This window comes from Nicrophorus vespilloides, unplaced genomic scaffold (assembly GCF_001412225.1).
Source record: "Nicrophorus vespilloides isolate i.1.1-1 unplaced genomic scaffold, Nicve_v1.0, whole genome shotgun sequence".
Classification (NCBI taxonomy): Eukaryota; Metazoa; Arthropoda; class Insecta; order Coleoptera; family Silphidae; genus Nicrophorus; species Nicrophorus vespilloides.
Genome location: NW_017099576.1, coordinates 58,811 through 76,607, shown reverse-complemented (window position 1 = coordinate 76,607; position 17,797 = coordinate 58,811). Strand labels below are relative to the sequence as shown.

The following is a 17,797-nucleotide window of genomic DNA, read 5'->3' as shown; positions in this document are numbered from 1 at the left end:
TACTGATTGTATCTATAGTTTTGTTTATCTACATTAAGGTCATTACATCAAAATACACAAAATGTAATGAATTAACGAAATGAGAAACATCGTTGCTATAAACTAAATCAAATTAATTATATCTTAATTAGTCAGTATTTAAATAATATATATTGAACGATTTCCAATTTAATTAATAATTAATTAGCGAAAACTAATCTATCACCGGATACGAAGAACTTTTTGCATAAAAGAAAAAACTATTTAACATAACTTTCGAATGAATATCTTCAAATACATATAATTCTAATAATTTGTTAATTTAATTAATGATATATTTTTCTCTAAATAAATTTACCTAGATTAAACATCTTTATGACCAAATGGGAATAGAACGAAGTCTCGATAAAAGGATAAAAGTAATAAGCAGAATTCACCATTGGGCAAATATGGGGTGCATATGTTTCATTTTCAGTACGTGCTTTTCTCCTGTTTTCTAAAGAAACATATTTATTTTATTACTTACTTTTGTTAGCTTGCAAAGATCGTCAGAATTGCTTTGGTTTGTAATGTTAGAATATTGTATTTTAAATAGAGTATTGAAAGTATTTGCATTTACAATAGAGAATAGTAGAAAGTAAATTCTTACAGTTATTGTAATTAATTAAATACAATATATTTGTATTTCGTACATAATGAAACATTTAGATATACATTTATTGCAGCTTAGATTTAGTAATAAATTAAGTTTGTTTGTAGTATAAAAACGGAATTTATTATTAAACATATATGTTTGTATGTTAATAATAATAGTTTACTCCTGTCTTCTTCTTTGTAATCATGTATAATGTTTGGTATTTCATATCGGGCAATAAATATTGTTGTTAATAAACATTTAATTGCGTAATAAAATTATGTTTTATGAAACCGCTTCGGAAGGCTCATTGAACTGTTATAATGAAATATTTTGTATTCAATTTGATGCAGCGAATATTAGAATGTAAATAAAATAATAGAAGTGCAATCTTATTTTTGGAAGATGCTTCAATAAATTTAGAGAGGAAGGATCAGGTAAACAGTGCCAACTTTTACATTAACTTTGAAATCGAAGGAAAGTCTTCGACGAAATGTTTACGATGAGCAGACGGAGTTTGGTGTCAAGGAATGAGCGCTAAAGAAGTAGGGAGAGGAGTTCTGGTATTAAAACTCCATTAATACATATGAATCGCTTGTTGTTCTTTTCAATAAAAAAAAAGACACGAGGGAATGTGTGCTTCGTATATCTCGTTTGAAGTGTTGGAACAGAGAATATTGTGTGATGTTGTGATATCAAAGTTCAATATTTATCGCTACAATACAAACCGCTCGTTTCACCATTTGAAACGTGCTCCGTAAGTCAGTGTGGTCAGTATATCCTCGACAGTTGTTTACTGCAGTCGTGGTCAATCCTCGTGGGCGTACGTAAATATACAGACGCACGCACCGTGCATTTGTTGTTGTTGTTGAAAAGTTTTCTACATAGAATCAAAGACATTTAATTTAATTTTGGTATTCTTCGTAAAAAAAACAAGGAAAATTCTGCTGCAATTTCCTCAGGATTCGGTTGTGATTTTTGACAGTTCTTGTTTGTTTTTATATCCATACTTCGGGTAAGCTTTATTTGTTTTATTCTATTTTAAATCTTTCCATGGAGACATTTATTTTCCGATTTTCAGATAATTTAATACAATTTCCTTTAAAAATTTGTGCATCTTTTCAGATTCATTTTTTTTTAAGAATATAAATATAATTAAATTAATAAATTTTACTAGCTTAATTTGCAAAGGTCAATATTTTATTAAATACATATTTGTAATTATCCAAATTGACGTTGCATATTTATTTTTAGAAGTTTAAAAAGTAATTGCAGTGACTGTTTTTGTGAAAAAATTAGGTTGGTAATTTTTTTTTGAATAATTTATATCAATTAATTAAAATAAATTGCGTCTAAATATAGAAAATACATTAGCAACAACATGAGTATTGTTTTTCTTTTCAATAAAATATAATAATAAACAATTGTTCGATTAAATTATATTTTTTAATTACATAAATTTAATTTACACATTTTATAAGAATTTTTAAATGTATTCACATCGACTTTTGTTTTCAAAATAAAACTATTTTCAGTAAAGTTAATTTCAACAAAATTTTCTATTTATAACAGATTTGTTAATTAAAATTGTCTTTATATAATTTATATATTTTTTTAAATTAGTTACGTAATTTGTTTAAATGTACGATTAAACCTACATTCTTGGTATTCAACGGAGCGAATAAATATTTAATTTTATTTTTGGCATCCAATTCATCACACTTTACATCATAATATATATTTATAATTTTAAAGCGTATATCAAATCTATTACACGATCTTCACAAAAAGTAAAAGTTTCATCTCAGAACAATTTAATTTACAAATATCTTTAAATTGGTACATTTTTAATTAATCAGTATTAGTAAATCACACGAGAACATCTCTTTTCATAAATATTTTATTATAATAACATTTATATTATAGTAGATTATATTATATACAATATATAAATTATAGAAATTTTTTTTTTTAAATAAATACAAATTTAGTAAAGCATATAAATATGTTTTCTTAAACGTTTTTGATTAACTTTGTTTGAACAATTTGCACTTAGTTTAATATTTTATTGTTCTTAAATCTTATCGCTTTTTAACGATTTTTTTTATGTATTTTTATTGGTTATTTTACGTCAATTGTAATAAAATATATCTTATTATTAATAAACACATACAATTTTATATAAGTTTTCTAAAGTTCATATTTCTCTTTTAACATGCAAATTGCTATCACTTGGTAATATAGATATTCAATGAGTATCAATGAATCTTATTAATAGTCGTTGCTTAATCTTTGATAATGTCCTTTGAAAAACACTATTGCGAAACCTCGCATAGTCCGGGTAATCGGTGATTCTAATATCCCGGATTGTTTGAAACCGGATTAATCGAGGAAAAATGATGATTATTTATGTATAAAATATAATTATGTGTACTGTTTTTTTTTTAAATTTATTAAGAAGATTTTGCTCAATTCAAATTTAGTTCGATCAAAGCCGGACTATGCGAGTACTATACTGTAGTTCATTAAAAAAACAGAAAAAATAAATTACAACGTTATATAATATTCCTTATCAACATCGGCAGTAATCTAATATTATGAAGTTAAACAAGATTTATATGTATGTATTAATTCAAAACATTTTAATAGCTTTCAATTATAGCATTTAGATTTTGTTCGTATAATTTAGGGAGCCAAGGTTTGAATTTAAGAAAGTAAAAATTATGATTTTGTAACTTGTTTTTTTTATCGAGTCTTATTCGAAGGCAATTACTTATAATGATATTAGATTTGTGTTTTGTTTCGTCTCATTGTAATCTAATATATTTTAGTAAATTATCTAATTGGTAATTATAGAATGAAATCTTGCAAGGTAAATCCTTAAATTATTCTTTAAAAGACAACCCTTAGGTTTATTGATCAAATAAAAAAAATAGATTTTTTGATTTGTGATTTTTCGCTGGAGAAGCATGACTACTTAGGTTATTTGTATCAATATTTCTATTATTTCATTTAAGTTAATAATGTAAAAAGAAATCTGAAAAGCATATTTTTATTTCTTTGTGACTTACGCGTTAGAACAATGAGTGTCTTTTTTTTGTTATTTTGGGTACAAATTATTCTTGATATTAATATACAAACTCTCAAATAATTTAATCAGTTTATGTAAACTAAACATGAATTGTGGTGAGATAAGTTGGAATTACACATATTTGAATTGGAGACAAGAACAATATTATATCGTATAAACTACGAAACTTTATCCAGACACCAACGTCGGTTAGGCTGTGGTAATCCCATTTATAATCCAATATACCTAATGCACCATTAAAAGAGATTTAGACGTGCTCTAATTAAATAGAGTGCAGGTATTTTAAATAACGTATTTTGATGTCCGGACACGCGTAAACCGAACGTCTCCGCAGCTAGCAAAGAAAGTAAGGTGTTCTTCAGGTCAATCCTTTCACCCGACACGATTGATTCCCATTTAACACAGTTAATGCCAACGCGTTACGTCATCACCGGATTAAAGCCTTCTTCGGCAGAATCCGATCCCAGCGGATCCGTATATCAATACAAATTTATTCCATCTCTTTTTTTTGCCCTTTATTTTTCCCCACCGTTCCGATTCCTATTTACCATAAGAGCTATTCCAGTAAACCAAATACAATATTCATAAAATACAGCTCGAGCAAATGTTACGCAACGCGCGCACGAGGAACGGTGCAGGAAATATACGTAAACATCGTCTGCGCAAAAAGGAAGTTACATATACAAAAAAAAGTGAACCATCGTCAATGAAATACACGGACAAGTTTAGGAAGTAATTCGTAATATCAACAACCGGTCGGCCTTTTTCATTTGAACAACACGCAGTTTAAATTTGTGTAATTTATTCTCTGTGATACCAGTTACCAAATCTTGCAAGGTTATCCAAACGTTTAATTGTGTTTTTCCTACAAAAAAAAAATGTTACACTTGGACTTCGGGTATGGAAAGGGCCTTGCCTGTGGAGATCGTCTTGTTTACTGTGATCATTGAGATCTTTCTGTAATCATGACCTTCTCGTTATACTCATCTTCATAAAGCTATATATACATAAAATAAAATTGACGAAGAAGAAGGAAAAACTGGTAGTTTCCTTTTTTAAAGCGAAATCGTTGATTGTGCTGGAGTACTTGAATTCTTATTTCTGGAAATAAACGGATTCAAATAGAGCGTGAACGTTAACCTTTTTATGCCGGTGGTATATATCTGGAGAGCAGATTTTTGTTTAAATATTAATGAATCATCCGGATTTATGGTCGCTTTGATGAGGAATCTTCGTATTTCTTTCTTCGTTGAAAAGCGAAATTTATGCGACATAGTCGCATTAGCTCCCTTCAGCAACTGAAGAATGCTTTTAGCACTCGTAGAAAATACACTGTATTCATTATAAGGAAGGAAATAAAAAAGAGGATTATTTAAATTTTATTTACATGGTGTGTATTTCTCCGGTGATTCAATAAAACACGCATTTCTCTCAGGGGTGCTAGATTTTCAACGAAGTCGACATGGAAATTGCTCCACATAAACAGAAACCTATGAACTGTGTCATGTAACATCAGATTTATGTAGAAAAAAGCTGATTTATAAAGACATATTTATAGTAAAATATATTACATATAATACAAACAAAATCTTACTATTTATACCTTTTTGAGAAAACAATTTGAAGAAAATATATAGTAAGTTAATATAATATATATAAATGAATAAAGGTTTTTTAAATTTCATTTACAAGGTGTGTTTGTTAAATTCTTGGAAATTGCTACCAAACGCATTAACTGAAGTATACGAAGTGTATCAAAAACATCAGATAAAATAATAATAAAATATCAAAAATGCAATGCAAAATTATTTTTATATAAAGTATGATGAGACAGAAACAGTATTACATAATTAAAAAATGGGTTTCGTTTAAATACCTGGGAAACGCATTGTTTTTCGATTAATTTACATACATTTTAATTGTCTTCCGCAATTTAGAGGATGATAACAAGGAATTCCATTTCGTTCTCTCACTAAGTAATACAAATTCATTACTCATACCGCATGCGTCGAAATTGAACATCGTGTATTTGAACATAATTACTGTTATCTGCGGCACGTGATGCACATTACATTTTTATTTTCTCCCATTTTCGAATTCGTTTGCATGCGAATAATGTCGTTACTTATTTTGAATATTCGGATCTGTTTTCACGTTTGTATTTTGATTATCTAAAATGTTCAATTTATTGTAAAATATAGAAATTCTTATTGTATCTACATTTTTTTATAAAAAAATAAATATTTGTAATTTACTGATGTAGCTGGGAATAATAATTAAATTGGTGATCGATGCTCAATGCCAACTACTAATATTTCAACTTTATTACTCTCTCTCTAAGAGAATTAGCTAGAACAGGGTTTTAAACTCTGAACTGAAATAACTTATAAAAACATAACTCAAATTCACTAAGAATTACATATATGAATTGTAATTTATTATCAAACATTTTATTTAATTTACTTTCATTTTATGGCTGCAGAGATAATTGGGAATTAATGTTAAAAAAATATAATAATATTGAAGCTTTCATTTCTTCAAGGTTCAATTACAAATTGATTTATACAAATATATAATATAATTTATATATTTCAACATCACGATTTTCGTTAATCCTTCTCGAATAATTCATTTTGCGTCGGATATGTTTTTTTTTGTATTATTTCTATTGAAAATTACATTATGTATACGTTCGAGGCGGTGAACAAAATATGCGAGTAAAAGTATTTTTTCGTTTTAGTTTCTACATTGAAATGGACCACAAGCAGTGTTTTGTTTTTACCCACTCAATGTCAGTAATCCCCATATTTATGGAATGCTAAAATACAAAACACACTATAAATAATGCATGGGTCACATAAAAACAAACAGAAAAAAAGCAGTCCGTTGTATAACGTTTCTATTAAAATGAATACGATTGGCCAGGAATTCTGTTGTCAAGTTAACATTTATGTTAGTGATGCCAATAAATTCCTTATCTTTATTATAGTTTAAGAGCAGCAATAACTAAATATGCAAAATTTCATCGAGTTCAAGGTTACATTTACAGATGTTTTTGCTCTTATCTGTGCAGTGAGAAGAACAATAATATTAACAAAAATAAAAAAAGAGCTAAACATAGAGTTTTTAATAAGGAAATAATGATTTAAATAAATAGAAAATGAGATATTTATATGAAATTAATAATATACAGTAAAACCACCATTATCCCTGACAATTCGGGAACAAAGCACGGATAATTAAAAACACGGTAAATACAAACATCGGTTTTACACATTTTTAATCTTCTTAAAGGGTAATCTGTAATTTTTTATTATTTTCCTTGTAAAATTATTAATTAAAAGTCAGATTTGCGGAGATAATTTTATTGTTTAGCTTAAAAAATATGTAAAAACTAAGACATCTGCTACCACAGTTAATCCGAACTACGATAAATTGAGTCCCGGATAATCGGCGTTTTAATGTACTTATTATTAGATTATAGAAACAAACATGTTAAAGAGAAATCCATGAAGTATTTTAGATGTTACGCATTGTTAAATAAACAAATACATAAAATACATAAGTATAAACCTCCGTCGAGTGTATCGATCTGGGGACACTTTAATATAAACAAAGGGGGCCATGCAAAAACAATCCTATCGATACGTAGGAATGTGGATACCTCTTTGAATACTCAGAATTCAAGTACTTTCATAAACATATAAGAATAATAATCTATACTCTTGTTTCATATAAACAAATGTAAGTTCCTTATGAACGCTTAATCATTGATATAAGTAAAGCCTTACTCCCAATGAACTCCCACCCCATAATAATAATAAGAATTAATCTCGTAAGTTGAATATCTATTTTGAATTAGTCTTAGTCAATGTGTTAAGGAACTACAGTAGAACCTTGCTTAATTGTAACACATTTTTTTTTATAGAATTAGAGACAGTAGTAAGTTTTGAATTATATAAATCATGTTTTCAAAATATATAAGTTTGTTGGTGCGTGTGAATAATATTGAAAGCGGAACTCAGCGAATGGAATATTTATAAATGATCAAAGATGCAGTGAAATTGTTTATCACCAGTTCAAACATATTTTTCCTGTATCTAATCAACTACTACACAGTCTTAGAAATAAAATAAAAAATAAATTCTCTTCATTTTCTGATTTGCTCACGCGTGATATCTTCTATTGAATTTTTCAAATATTCTCATCTTATCATAATATTTACGAACCACTTTATCGTTGTAAGTGGTCAAATTAAACACACGCGTGTTATTGTTCGTATTTTTTAATTATGTTTTAACTGTATGTAGAAATTTAATAAATTTTATTAGAATTCGAATATAACTTTTTTTTTCCATAAAAAATCGATTATTGATATGAGTTATTATATCAATTTTTGCATTAAAATCAATCACTTTTAATGTTGCGTATAAACATGGTTTTCTAAGGAATCATTAAACGGATATATTATCAAGGTCAAACTCATATAATTTACACTGATTTTTACCAGGTGTTTTTATAGAGTTGAACGCGAGGTTATCTTGGGTATGTTGAAAGCTTATGGAATTTTTGAATCTTTTTAGATAAATCTTGCTTAATCGTCTGTAATAAGTAACGGTTATTGACGACAATTAATTAAATACTTCTTAGTTTCATTGTTTTTCAAGGATCCGACATATGTTACAACACTGCAACTATTACACTTTTTTTTATTCTTTGTTGGATAAATTATAAAAAATTGCGAGTAACGATATTACTATTAAGCTTTGTACTTTACTTGATTTCAATATAATTTCTTAAAGAAAATGTATCAATATTTAAGAAAAGGAAAGCATAGTTTCATTGCGAAAACTTATATTTTTTCAGATTTGCGTTTGCATAAGAAACATTTTGAATGTGTGTACGTCTGGAATCCTCACAACTGTTATAAATACTTAATAGAGAGTATACAGATGAAATACTTATAGTTCCTTCTATTTAACGCATGCGGTGGGACACGCATTGTCTCAACGCCCTAAACATGCCTATTGATGCATTATTATAATTTTCTAAAAAATGTCCAGGAAAGAGGAATAATCTCTTGATAATGTTGATTCAGTTGACTCAGTTGTTTAGAAATGTTAGGTCTAGAAATTCAGGATTTTTTTAAAGTTATTATTAGTTTTATTACATATTATTAAATTTATTACAAACTAAATTCGTTAATACAACAATATCTCGCATAGTGCGGTTAATTGGTTCTTAAAAAAAAACGCACTGTGTGAATCGAGGACATTAAAACCACAAAAAAGGAAACTTAACTGTACAAGGGAAAATAAAACGATCAAACGATTATGTATAAACAAATAATTTTGTTTACTATTTTTTTAGAATTTATTTTTATAATTCTTAAATTGGTGAATTTTTTCAGCTTATTAAACATATGCGTTATTCACATTTTATTTGGCATATTCGCCAAATAGCTAATTAATTTATTAATTAATGTTTTTGATTATGAGATTGTTGCATATGTCTTTTTAACACTGTAAAATCATATCCGGAAATGGAAGATGCAAAAAAAATCAATGAACTGGGAAGTGAATATCGAGAAATTTATTTTTGCATAGCCGAAGGCGTTTCTCTCGAATGTAAACTGCGACCGCGAAACTCGTTCTCTTTTTTTTTTCGCAAATGAATTTCGTTTTCCGACTTCTTTATTTTCGTACTCGTAAATAAACAAATGTTACGTCGGCGTTGCCACATTCCGGTATATTTTTTCTTCCTTCGCATTTAATTTTGTTCCGTACCATCGTGTTCTTGAACGCAAAATCCTTCTTCCTGTTCGAAGGAAATGCAGGAGTGGGAAACAAATCACGGACTATTATTTAACAAACAATCGAACTGACTTCCGCATGTTTTATTTTTATTTATTTAGTTTTTTTTTATTCTTTTTGTCCGGCAATCCGGAACTTTCGAATTATCCAGCGAAAATAATTATCGGCTGTTTTGCATGAATGTCGCTAGCGACGCTCGATTTGCAAAATAATTATTACGACCGGTTTATTGCTGAGAGGCGGTTGCGGCAACGGCGGACAAGTTCATGGATATTTTAGTAATCCGTTAATGAATGCACAGGATTCGGATCAGTTTGAATATTTCAATTTCATATCTTTTCTACTATCGTTACCGGACACATTAATACCATAGAAAAGACATAAATTGTTAGAATCTAAGATCGAACCTTGAGGAACTGCGGAAGTAGAAGTCTAAGTCTTTAATACATCACCGTTATTTACTATTAACGATTAAGTATTTATGATTTAAATAAAGTGCAGAGGCGTTTCATAGATAATGTAAATTGAAATATTACTATAAGTTTAAAATTTTCTATATTTTCTATCTACACTATATGCACCAATATTTTCTATTATTATAATGCAATTTATACCTGTATGATCTTTTGACATTTGGATTGGGACTATTTATTGAATTTATTACAATTTACATTTTTTAATCAGAATTTTTATTTTTAAATTTAATACTTTATTACAGGAGAATTACAAATACAGTGGAACCTCGCTTAACGAGAATAATCCGTTCCAAAATTTCCGTATTTTTACTCGTATAGTGAAACAATTTTCCCCATATAATGCGTTCCATTTTGCTTACAATTTATTTTGTTCGTTAAGCGAAGTTCCACTGCATTACAAACCTGGTAGTAAGCTCAATGGAAAAGTCATAATTTTATCTATAATTAAATTATTCGATGTTCCAATTAAAATTCATGATTATAGTGTAATTAAATAGAACGCGAAGACACTTAATATTAGAAATATAATTTTATTGCTCTAATTTAACAGTTTATACAGAACGGTACATAATAATTCTTAGAACATTGTAATTAAGCTGAAATTAATTTATTTATAATCAACTACAAACAATTAACTTTAGAATTTATTTTAATATCAACTAATAGACTGAAAAATGCAATAATAATATTTGTATTTCATTATTTATCTGAAATCTATCGTTTTAGTAGTATTTTGATATAACATACATATAAATAAACAGTTGAAAGAAATTTGATACAATAAGTGGTTTATCGATGGACACTAAATAATTTTAGACCAAAAAATATCTGAAATTGAGCTCACGTCCAGTTGTCAATATAAACTTAGATCATGTTATAGGATTGCTTCTAAGTTCAGTGAAGAGATAACTGTCACATCATACTATTATACCGATGGAAAACAAACTGATGCATAATAATCGTATGGAATATAATTCATATTACTTAATAGTTTAAATATAATTTTATATCGATGATAATTTATGGCAAGATTTAAAATAATGATTATTAATTATTATAAGTTTTAATTAATCCGATGGAATACCAATGTATTAAAGTTACGTAATACAATCTTGTTCATATGTTAATCTTTTAAAATAATTATTTCAGTAAATAATGAAAGAATTTAAAGACAATTTCAGCAGAATGTGGAAGATTTATATTAGGTGCAGTTTGATCTGAGAACGTAGCTTACTATATTAATTAAATATGACCGGTATATTTGAATATAACGGTAAGCTAAGAAGCAGAAGATAAACGTCATCTGCAATTCCAACTTGAATTTACATCTTTTATAAACTTTATTTTTTTCTTGTATCTTTTTGTTATTACAACGCGATGTTTAATTCTTATTTCATCTAACATTCAGCAAAAAATGATAATCCTCAAATCTATTCGAGTTCTTTTCCGGCTTCTATCCTGAAGCGTATAATTAAATAAAACTCCTTCAAACTGCGACTTGGAGGCACGGAAAGCAGAAACGAGATGAAGAATATTACTGCGTTGGCATTATTTAAGAGATGAGGATGTGAGAAAAGAAACGAGGCAGTTGGAAAGTGGGTGATGCATATGGTTTCAGATAACTGTAGTTATCCCACATCTTGAGAAATTGCTTCTAATTTGCGCGCATGCAAAATAAATCGGTGACGTCGATCTCATTATCAGTTTTCTGTAATTACACGTTATCATATACGCATGATTTATGGCGTAATATATTATCACAATTTATATCTGGATTTGAATAGAAGTTCAAGTGAATCATATTACCAATTAGTTTAGTTTTCATTGTAATTTCTATTCCCAAAAATGTATATACTTTCTCTGAAATAAAAAAAGGAAATAAAAGAAAGAAATTTTGTAGATGATATTGTATAGACGTGTATATAATATATTTAGAGAATTTCTTAAGGAAAATATCCATAAAGCAAGTAATTACCTCAAGTGACATCAACCTTTAAGATATTAAAGAATGCAAACTATGAGAAACTAAAATATAGTAAGATTACTGAAATTTAATTGAATATAATCATGTTTTAAACATAGGCTAAACATTTAAAATTTAAATATTTTTTAAATATGTATTAAAGAGAATTATGTTTATAATAAATGAATCTATATCAGAAAAAATGTAATCTCAAAAGAAATAATAACATTGTATATAAAAGTTATTATATAAAAATATAACAATAGAATATTTCTTTTTCATTAATGTTGAAAGAAAAATAAACGAAAAAGCATATTTCTGCTCTTTGCATGTTATTTTTAAAGAAATATCCATGTACTTGAAATCAATTTAAATTATACAATTAATCTGTGTAAAATGGTAATATTATGCAATACCCAATGAACCGATAAGTAAGGACGTGAGGCTAGATAATAAAGATCTATAAACTTGAAATTAGTCAGCGAGCACACGACAAAATATGTTTATCACACAATAATTTGTTTAAATTTAGCAGAAAGACTTTGGTTGTTTGTTCTTTGGAACAATAATTATTTATACATAATACATAATACATAATTTATATCTAAAATCTGAATTATATAATTTAAGCAACTATAATATAATTGTAAAATCATTTATTTTCTTATTCTGTTTAAGTATTTTAAATTGATTAATGTAAAAAAATCTATAGAAAGAATGTATAAAATTGTCATTTGATTGAAATATCGTGTTCAGCTAAAGTCGAATAATCAATTAGAAGCAATAATATACGAGTGGAATGAGTCGGATTTTGTAAAGTAAAATATTTAGCGCATTGAAAGGCTCATGAAAGTCGCATTGCCTGCATTTATTTCCTTTTTAAATTTGTTACACATCCTAGAGTTTATAAATAACCGACATTGATCGAACAAAACAATAAATACCAAATGAATGCGGTGACTAACGGCATTGAAACAAGAAGCATTTCATTTTGAAATCATACATTTACAAGTTTAGTATCTACACACTTTGGTCATTCGATGCGTAATCAAAGTACGTGGATTATTGTATTTTTATTTTGTGCTCGAATATCATACTTTATTAATACAAAGTCTTGTATACAATATTTATTTACAAAATATTCAAGCAATTAGTTTTGTATTGGTATTGAGTATAATTTACTGCTGGCTGACAAATTTAACTGTTGTTATATTAAAGAACAATGTTGAAAATCTGATCATTGAAATTTTTATTTCTTAGACCTTATTTCAGTCATTTGGATTGATTTGGTATTTTGATGACTTTTAAAATGGAATACTCTAAAGAGCTGTGTTTCACAATCTTTTCACAATACACGTATCCCCCGATTTACGAACTAGTTCCGTTCCAAAGAGTTGTTCGTAAGTCGAATTTGTTTGTAAGTCGGGGGAATTTAAAAAATTTCTAAATATACTTATCTTACCACACTTTATCATGGTTTTTAATTTTGTATATGTTAAATGATGTATTATTGACTGCATACATTTGAAAAAATAGATTAAAATAAACAAAATACTTACCTACAAATACTTTTCAATGTAGACATCACAATTATTTAATAAAAAACGACAAAAGAAACAAATACAACAAAAACAGATCATTATCAACAGAAATTATGATTTTTTTTTGGACAGTTAATTTTTTATTACTACATATCTCCTTGTAACAAGTTAGAGCTTTTAGAATTTTATTCATAAGAACATTTTTATAAACTTTTTTTTATTAGAATATATTAAAAATCATATTTAGATAAGCGAATTACATAATTATTAATATATATTTTTATATTTTGTCTTTAGAATATGATAATTACATTTCATAAATCATAATGTTGACAGCAGAGTAAATTTGTTATTTAATTTGGAAGTTAATCAGTGCGCAATCGATATCACTTTCGTAATTTACCATCATCAAATATGACAACATATTACGCAATGATCAACATATGCTTCCGTCAAAATATCTCTTCATATATTTAGTAAATTATATATTTGCATTCTACTAATTAATTATTAGTTCCAAATGCAAATCGAATGGCTTCGTTAATAATAATTAGTGAAGCAGATTATGTTATCGACTTTAACAAATAACAGCTATTGAATATTACGTAACAACAGTACTGTAATATTTTACATAGTGCGGTTTCGATTAGTCCAGATTAGTCAAATTTGAAAATTTCAGAAATAATTACATTTTGATTGAGAAATCTAAAAATAATGATACGCAATTTTTTTTTTGCAGTCAACACTTCTTTTGTGCGTTTCGATCAGTCTGGTTTTAATCAATCCGTATTATCGCATAATGCGACGTATTGATGTAATTGAAAGGGATATTACTTCAATTTGAGAAATTAAATAATAAAAACAGACATTCTCTTTGTATTTAGGTTTGTGTATTTATGTTATATGACATTCTATTTTATAATTTACTTGTATAAAGTTTTTTTTTGTATTTTTTAAGCACAAAGCATTTACGTTTGTTAATTATTTTAAAATTACATAAAATGAAAGCACAGACCTTTTCTATGTTTCCAGTTCATCATATTAATTAAAAACAATGCAAGTGGTCCGGATGTGCTTGTCTCTTGTTTATTTTCGTTAGGTTGCATTAATAAAGTATATATATATAAAAACAACAACGTGAAATAACGGTTATGCAATTTGTAGTTCAAAATTGATTGTGGGTCATGAGCGTTTCGACACTTGTTTCGAATATTTGGGCTGTCGTTTAAAGGAGGTTTAATTTTTGAAAGTATTTCCCATTCGTATGCCAATTCGCACACCACATTCTAAATTGGTACAATTGTAACGTTTTCGCATTCCTATGCGTTTCATCCATTGTTTATCTTAAATTAAATTATCATCAAGTTGTTATTCTGTTCTAGAAAAAAAAGTAAAGAGTCAAATCAAATTATCGAGTTATTAAAATTAATTTATGCGATAATTAATATAGTAAAATAAACACACATCACATCTTAATTAATAATATTTAACACATAGATATTCTTATAATACGCCGTATATTCTCAGACAATATGATTTTCATATACTTTAATTGTTTATCTTAAATTAATATATTGTTATTATTATTTAAATTATCAATCTATGCTAAAAATCTATTTTGACAACCAATTAAGATGTATATATATAGTCATACTTCGGTGAACGAAGCTATGATATAACGAAGTCCACAATTTCCAGCCCCATTTAGTAAAACTACTTTGTAATTTGTAATGAAGTTCTACAGACGGCTCAATCAATAAGTTTCGAAAATATCTACATACACTTCATGTTAGAACGTATTATTAGCAACGAAGTATGAGAGAAAATGAAGACAAATAAAAAAGTTTCTGGAGAAAGCATGTATATTTTAAATGCCTGGTTGTTAATTTAAAAAGGAGTCTATATCGAAATCCCGACTGTATCAATACTCCCGACACTATCAAAATCCCGACAACCATAATCCCAACAGTATCAAAATCCCGACAGTATCTTTTATTATTTGATATAGGGCTTATTCATAATAAACCTTAACAATTATATTATTAATTCGCAAAAAAATATTTTTAAGAAACTCCCCTACAATTATTATTGTTGTCGGGATTTCGATTGCCACCGTTTAAAAAGATGCTTAAATGACATTGAAAATGTTTTTTTTTTCTTAATTAAATGTCATTGTTAAGCGATCATTGTTAAATGCAGTAACTCCGTGTAATCAATTGTTAAAGAAAAGAGAAGAAGAAAATACAATTAATCAACTTTAAAGTCATATTTTAAGATTTCAGATAAGTAAGTTGATTGTTTATTTAATAATTCTTTTTCGAGAAAGCATTACATCTACTTTACGAAAGATTCTGGCTATAGTATTTTCACTTCTGAAAACGATTTTTTTTTAAAATTATATAATATCGATGAACACATCCCATTCGTTAATCGAGGTATGACTGTATAAAAAATGAAAAATTTAATTTGAATATTAATAAATTATTATACAAAATATAATTACATAAATTTAAAGTACATAAAATACGTCGATGTTTCATTACATTGTGTTGTCAATAATTATTTTGCTGATTTATATTCGTAATAAATTTGATTAATTAATAATTTATAGTAAAAAGTATTTTCATATTATAATTATATGTTTAAATATAAATAATTTGTACATTAATTAATAATATTTAATTAATGTACAAATATAATTACATTAAATTGTAGCCCATGAAATACGTCGATGTTCCATAAATAATTTTGTCTCGAATTCATACATTCATTTTCTAATTTATATTCGTAATTAATTTGAATATTATTGAATATATTCCTGTTTCGGATGCAATAATGTATTTAGATTTTTTTGTATCGATAGTCTAGACTTCAGACTTAAAGAAAAAAAAACAAAGATGAATTTAATTTTAATGATTTGTTATTTTATAAAGGATAGAAAATGTACTATCGTCCTTATAGTATTGATTAAGTCTTTTAATGATATTTCTAAGAAATAACTTTAATTATTTTATAATTATTGCAAATTTTCTTATGATCATATGTTTTTTTTTACAAAAGGTGACAAGTTCGAAGCTCACCAACAATAAAATCCATTGTGTGTATTCAATAAGCACAGAATGGGTGGCAGAAATAAGGCCGTAGATATAAGTAAGTATATGCAAATCTAAATTGTAATGTTAAACTAATGCAATGTGTACTTATTTTCTTACTACTTTTTTGTTAATAATTTTAAATTTTTTGTGGGTTTAATATTGTTTTAAATATGAAAATTATTCTATTTAGTAAGTAACTAATTACAACTATTTGTGGTTTTATTTGGATGATTATACAATGGAAGTCATTTGTAAATGTAGAAACTATCGATAAATCTGATGCCCAGATAAACTTAATGGATAAGCCAAGAACATTTCCATAGTTGTAAAATGCAGATCTCTAGTCTTGCAACTTTGTATAGAAAAAATAGAAATCCGTAAGATTGTATAACTAGGTAGACTATTATATTACAAAGTAGTCCAGTATAGTGTTCAGAAATGCCGTCTGTATTTCTACACCATCGATTTATGTCCAGTGCGTCGATGATTAATTTAGATACTCGATTTAGAGAAATTGTAATTCAATAAACTATGTTTCATTTATGATTTCAAAGAATAATATTCTTTTTACGCAGGTGTTTCTCAGATCCATCTTTGTAAACAGTTTAGATACTTCATTTTATATATAAATAAATAAAAATAAAATGACCTCCACTTAATCATGAACACAAATCAGGAAACGCCAAACCTTAGTGGACTATAAAGTAAGGATGTCACTATTTTTATAAATATAATATTTGCTTCAAAGACAAAACATAATATAAATTTATACCTTCGGGTACAGTCTGCGTAATTGGATTAGCTAATATCCCGGACTGATTGAAACCGGAATCGATGAAGTTAAGTATTAATATTTTAGTATTTATTTTATTCAATTAAAAAGTGTATCCGCACTGATAAAAGTCGGACTATTCGACTATTGATATATTTGTATCTGTGATAAACCGGTCTACAATATAATACTACAGATGATCTGTTAAATCACAACGTTTAGAAGATGAATAATTATGCAACATACAAACAAAAATAATTGTTGCTTCAATCTGAAATGAGTTAATGGAATAAAAGTATATTTCCATTTAAGTTAAATATTTTGAATTGCACAATTACAAGAATTTATTTGTCGTAAACATAAATAACAAAGTGACGTGCATGCAACGCATTAAAACAATTGTTGTACAAATGTTTCCTATTGCTGTTAATGT

General features: G+C 27.0%; 1 protein-coding gene across 11 annotated transcripts in view; it reads left to right on the top strand.

Annotated features, from left to right (window-relative positions):
• The window catches only part of LOC108564779 (sodium bicarbonate cotransporter 3), an 81,796-nt gene that overhangs the window by 7,668 nt on the left and 56,331 nt on the right, over positions 1-17,797 (top strand). For 8 of the 11 annotated variants that reach the window (XM_017923904.1, XM_017923903.1, XM_017923901.1 and 5 more), the window contains exons 1-2: positions 1,381-1,628; positions 16,558-16,647. The exons of 1 other annotated variant lie outside the window; for it this stretch is intronic. In XM_017923904.1, coding sequence (XP_017779393.1) covers positions 16,617-16,647 — 31 coding nt within the window. In that variant the 5' untranslated portion in view covers positions 1,381-1,628; positions 16,558-16,616. Of the gene's footprint in view, positions 1-1,380; positions 1,629-16,557; positions 16,648-17,797 lie in introns of those variants that run through there. 2 more of the 11 variants (XM_017923893.1, XM_017923897.1) reach the window with 2 other exon arrangements.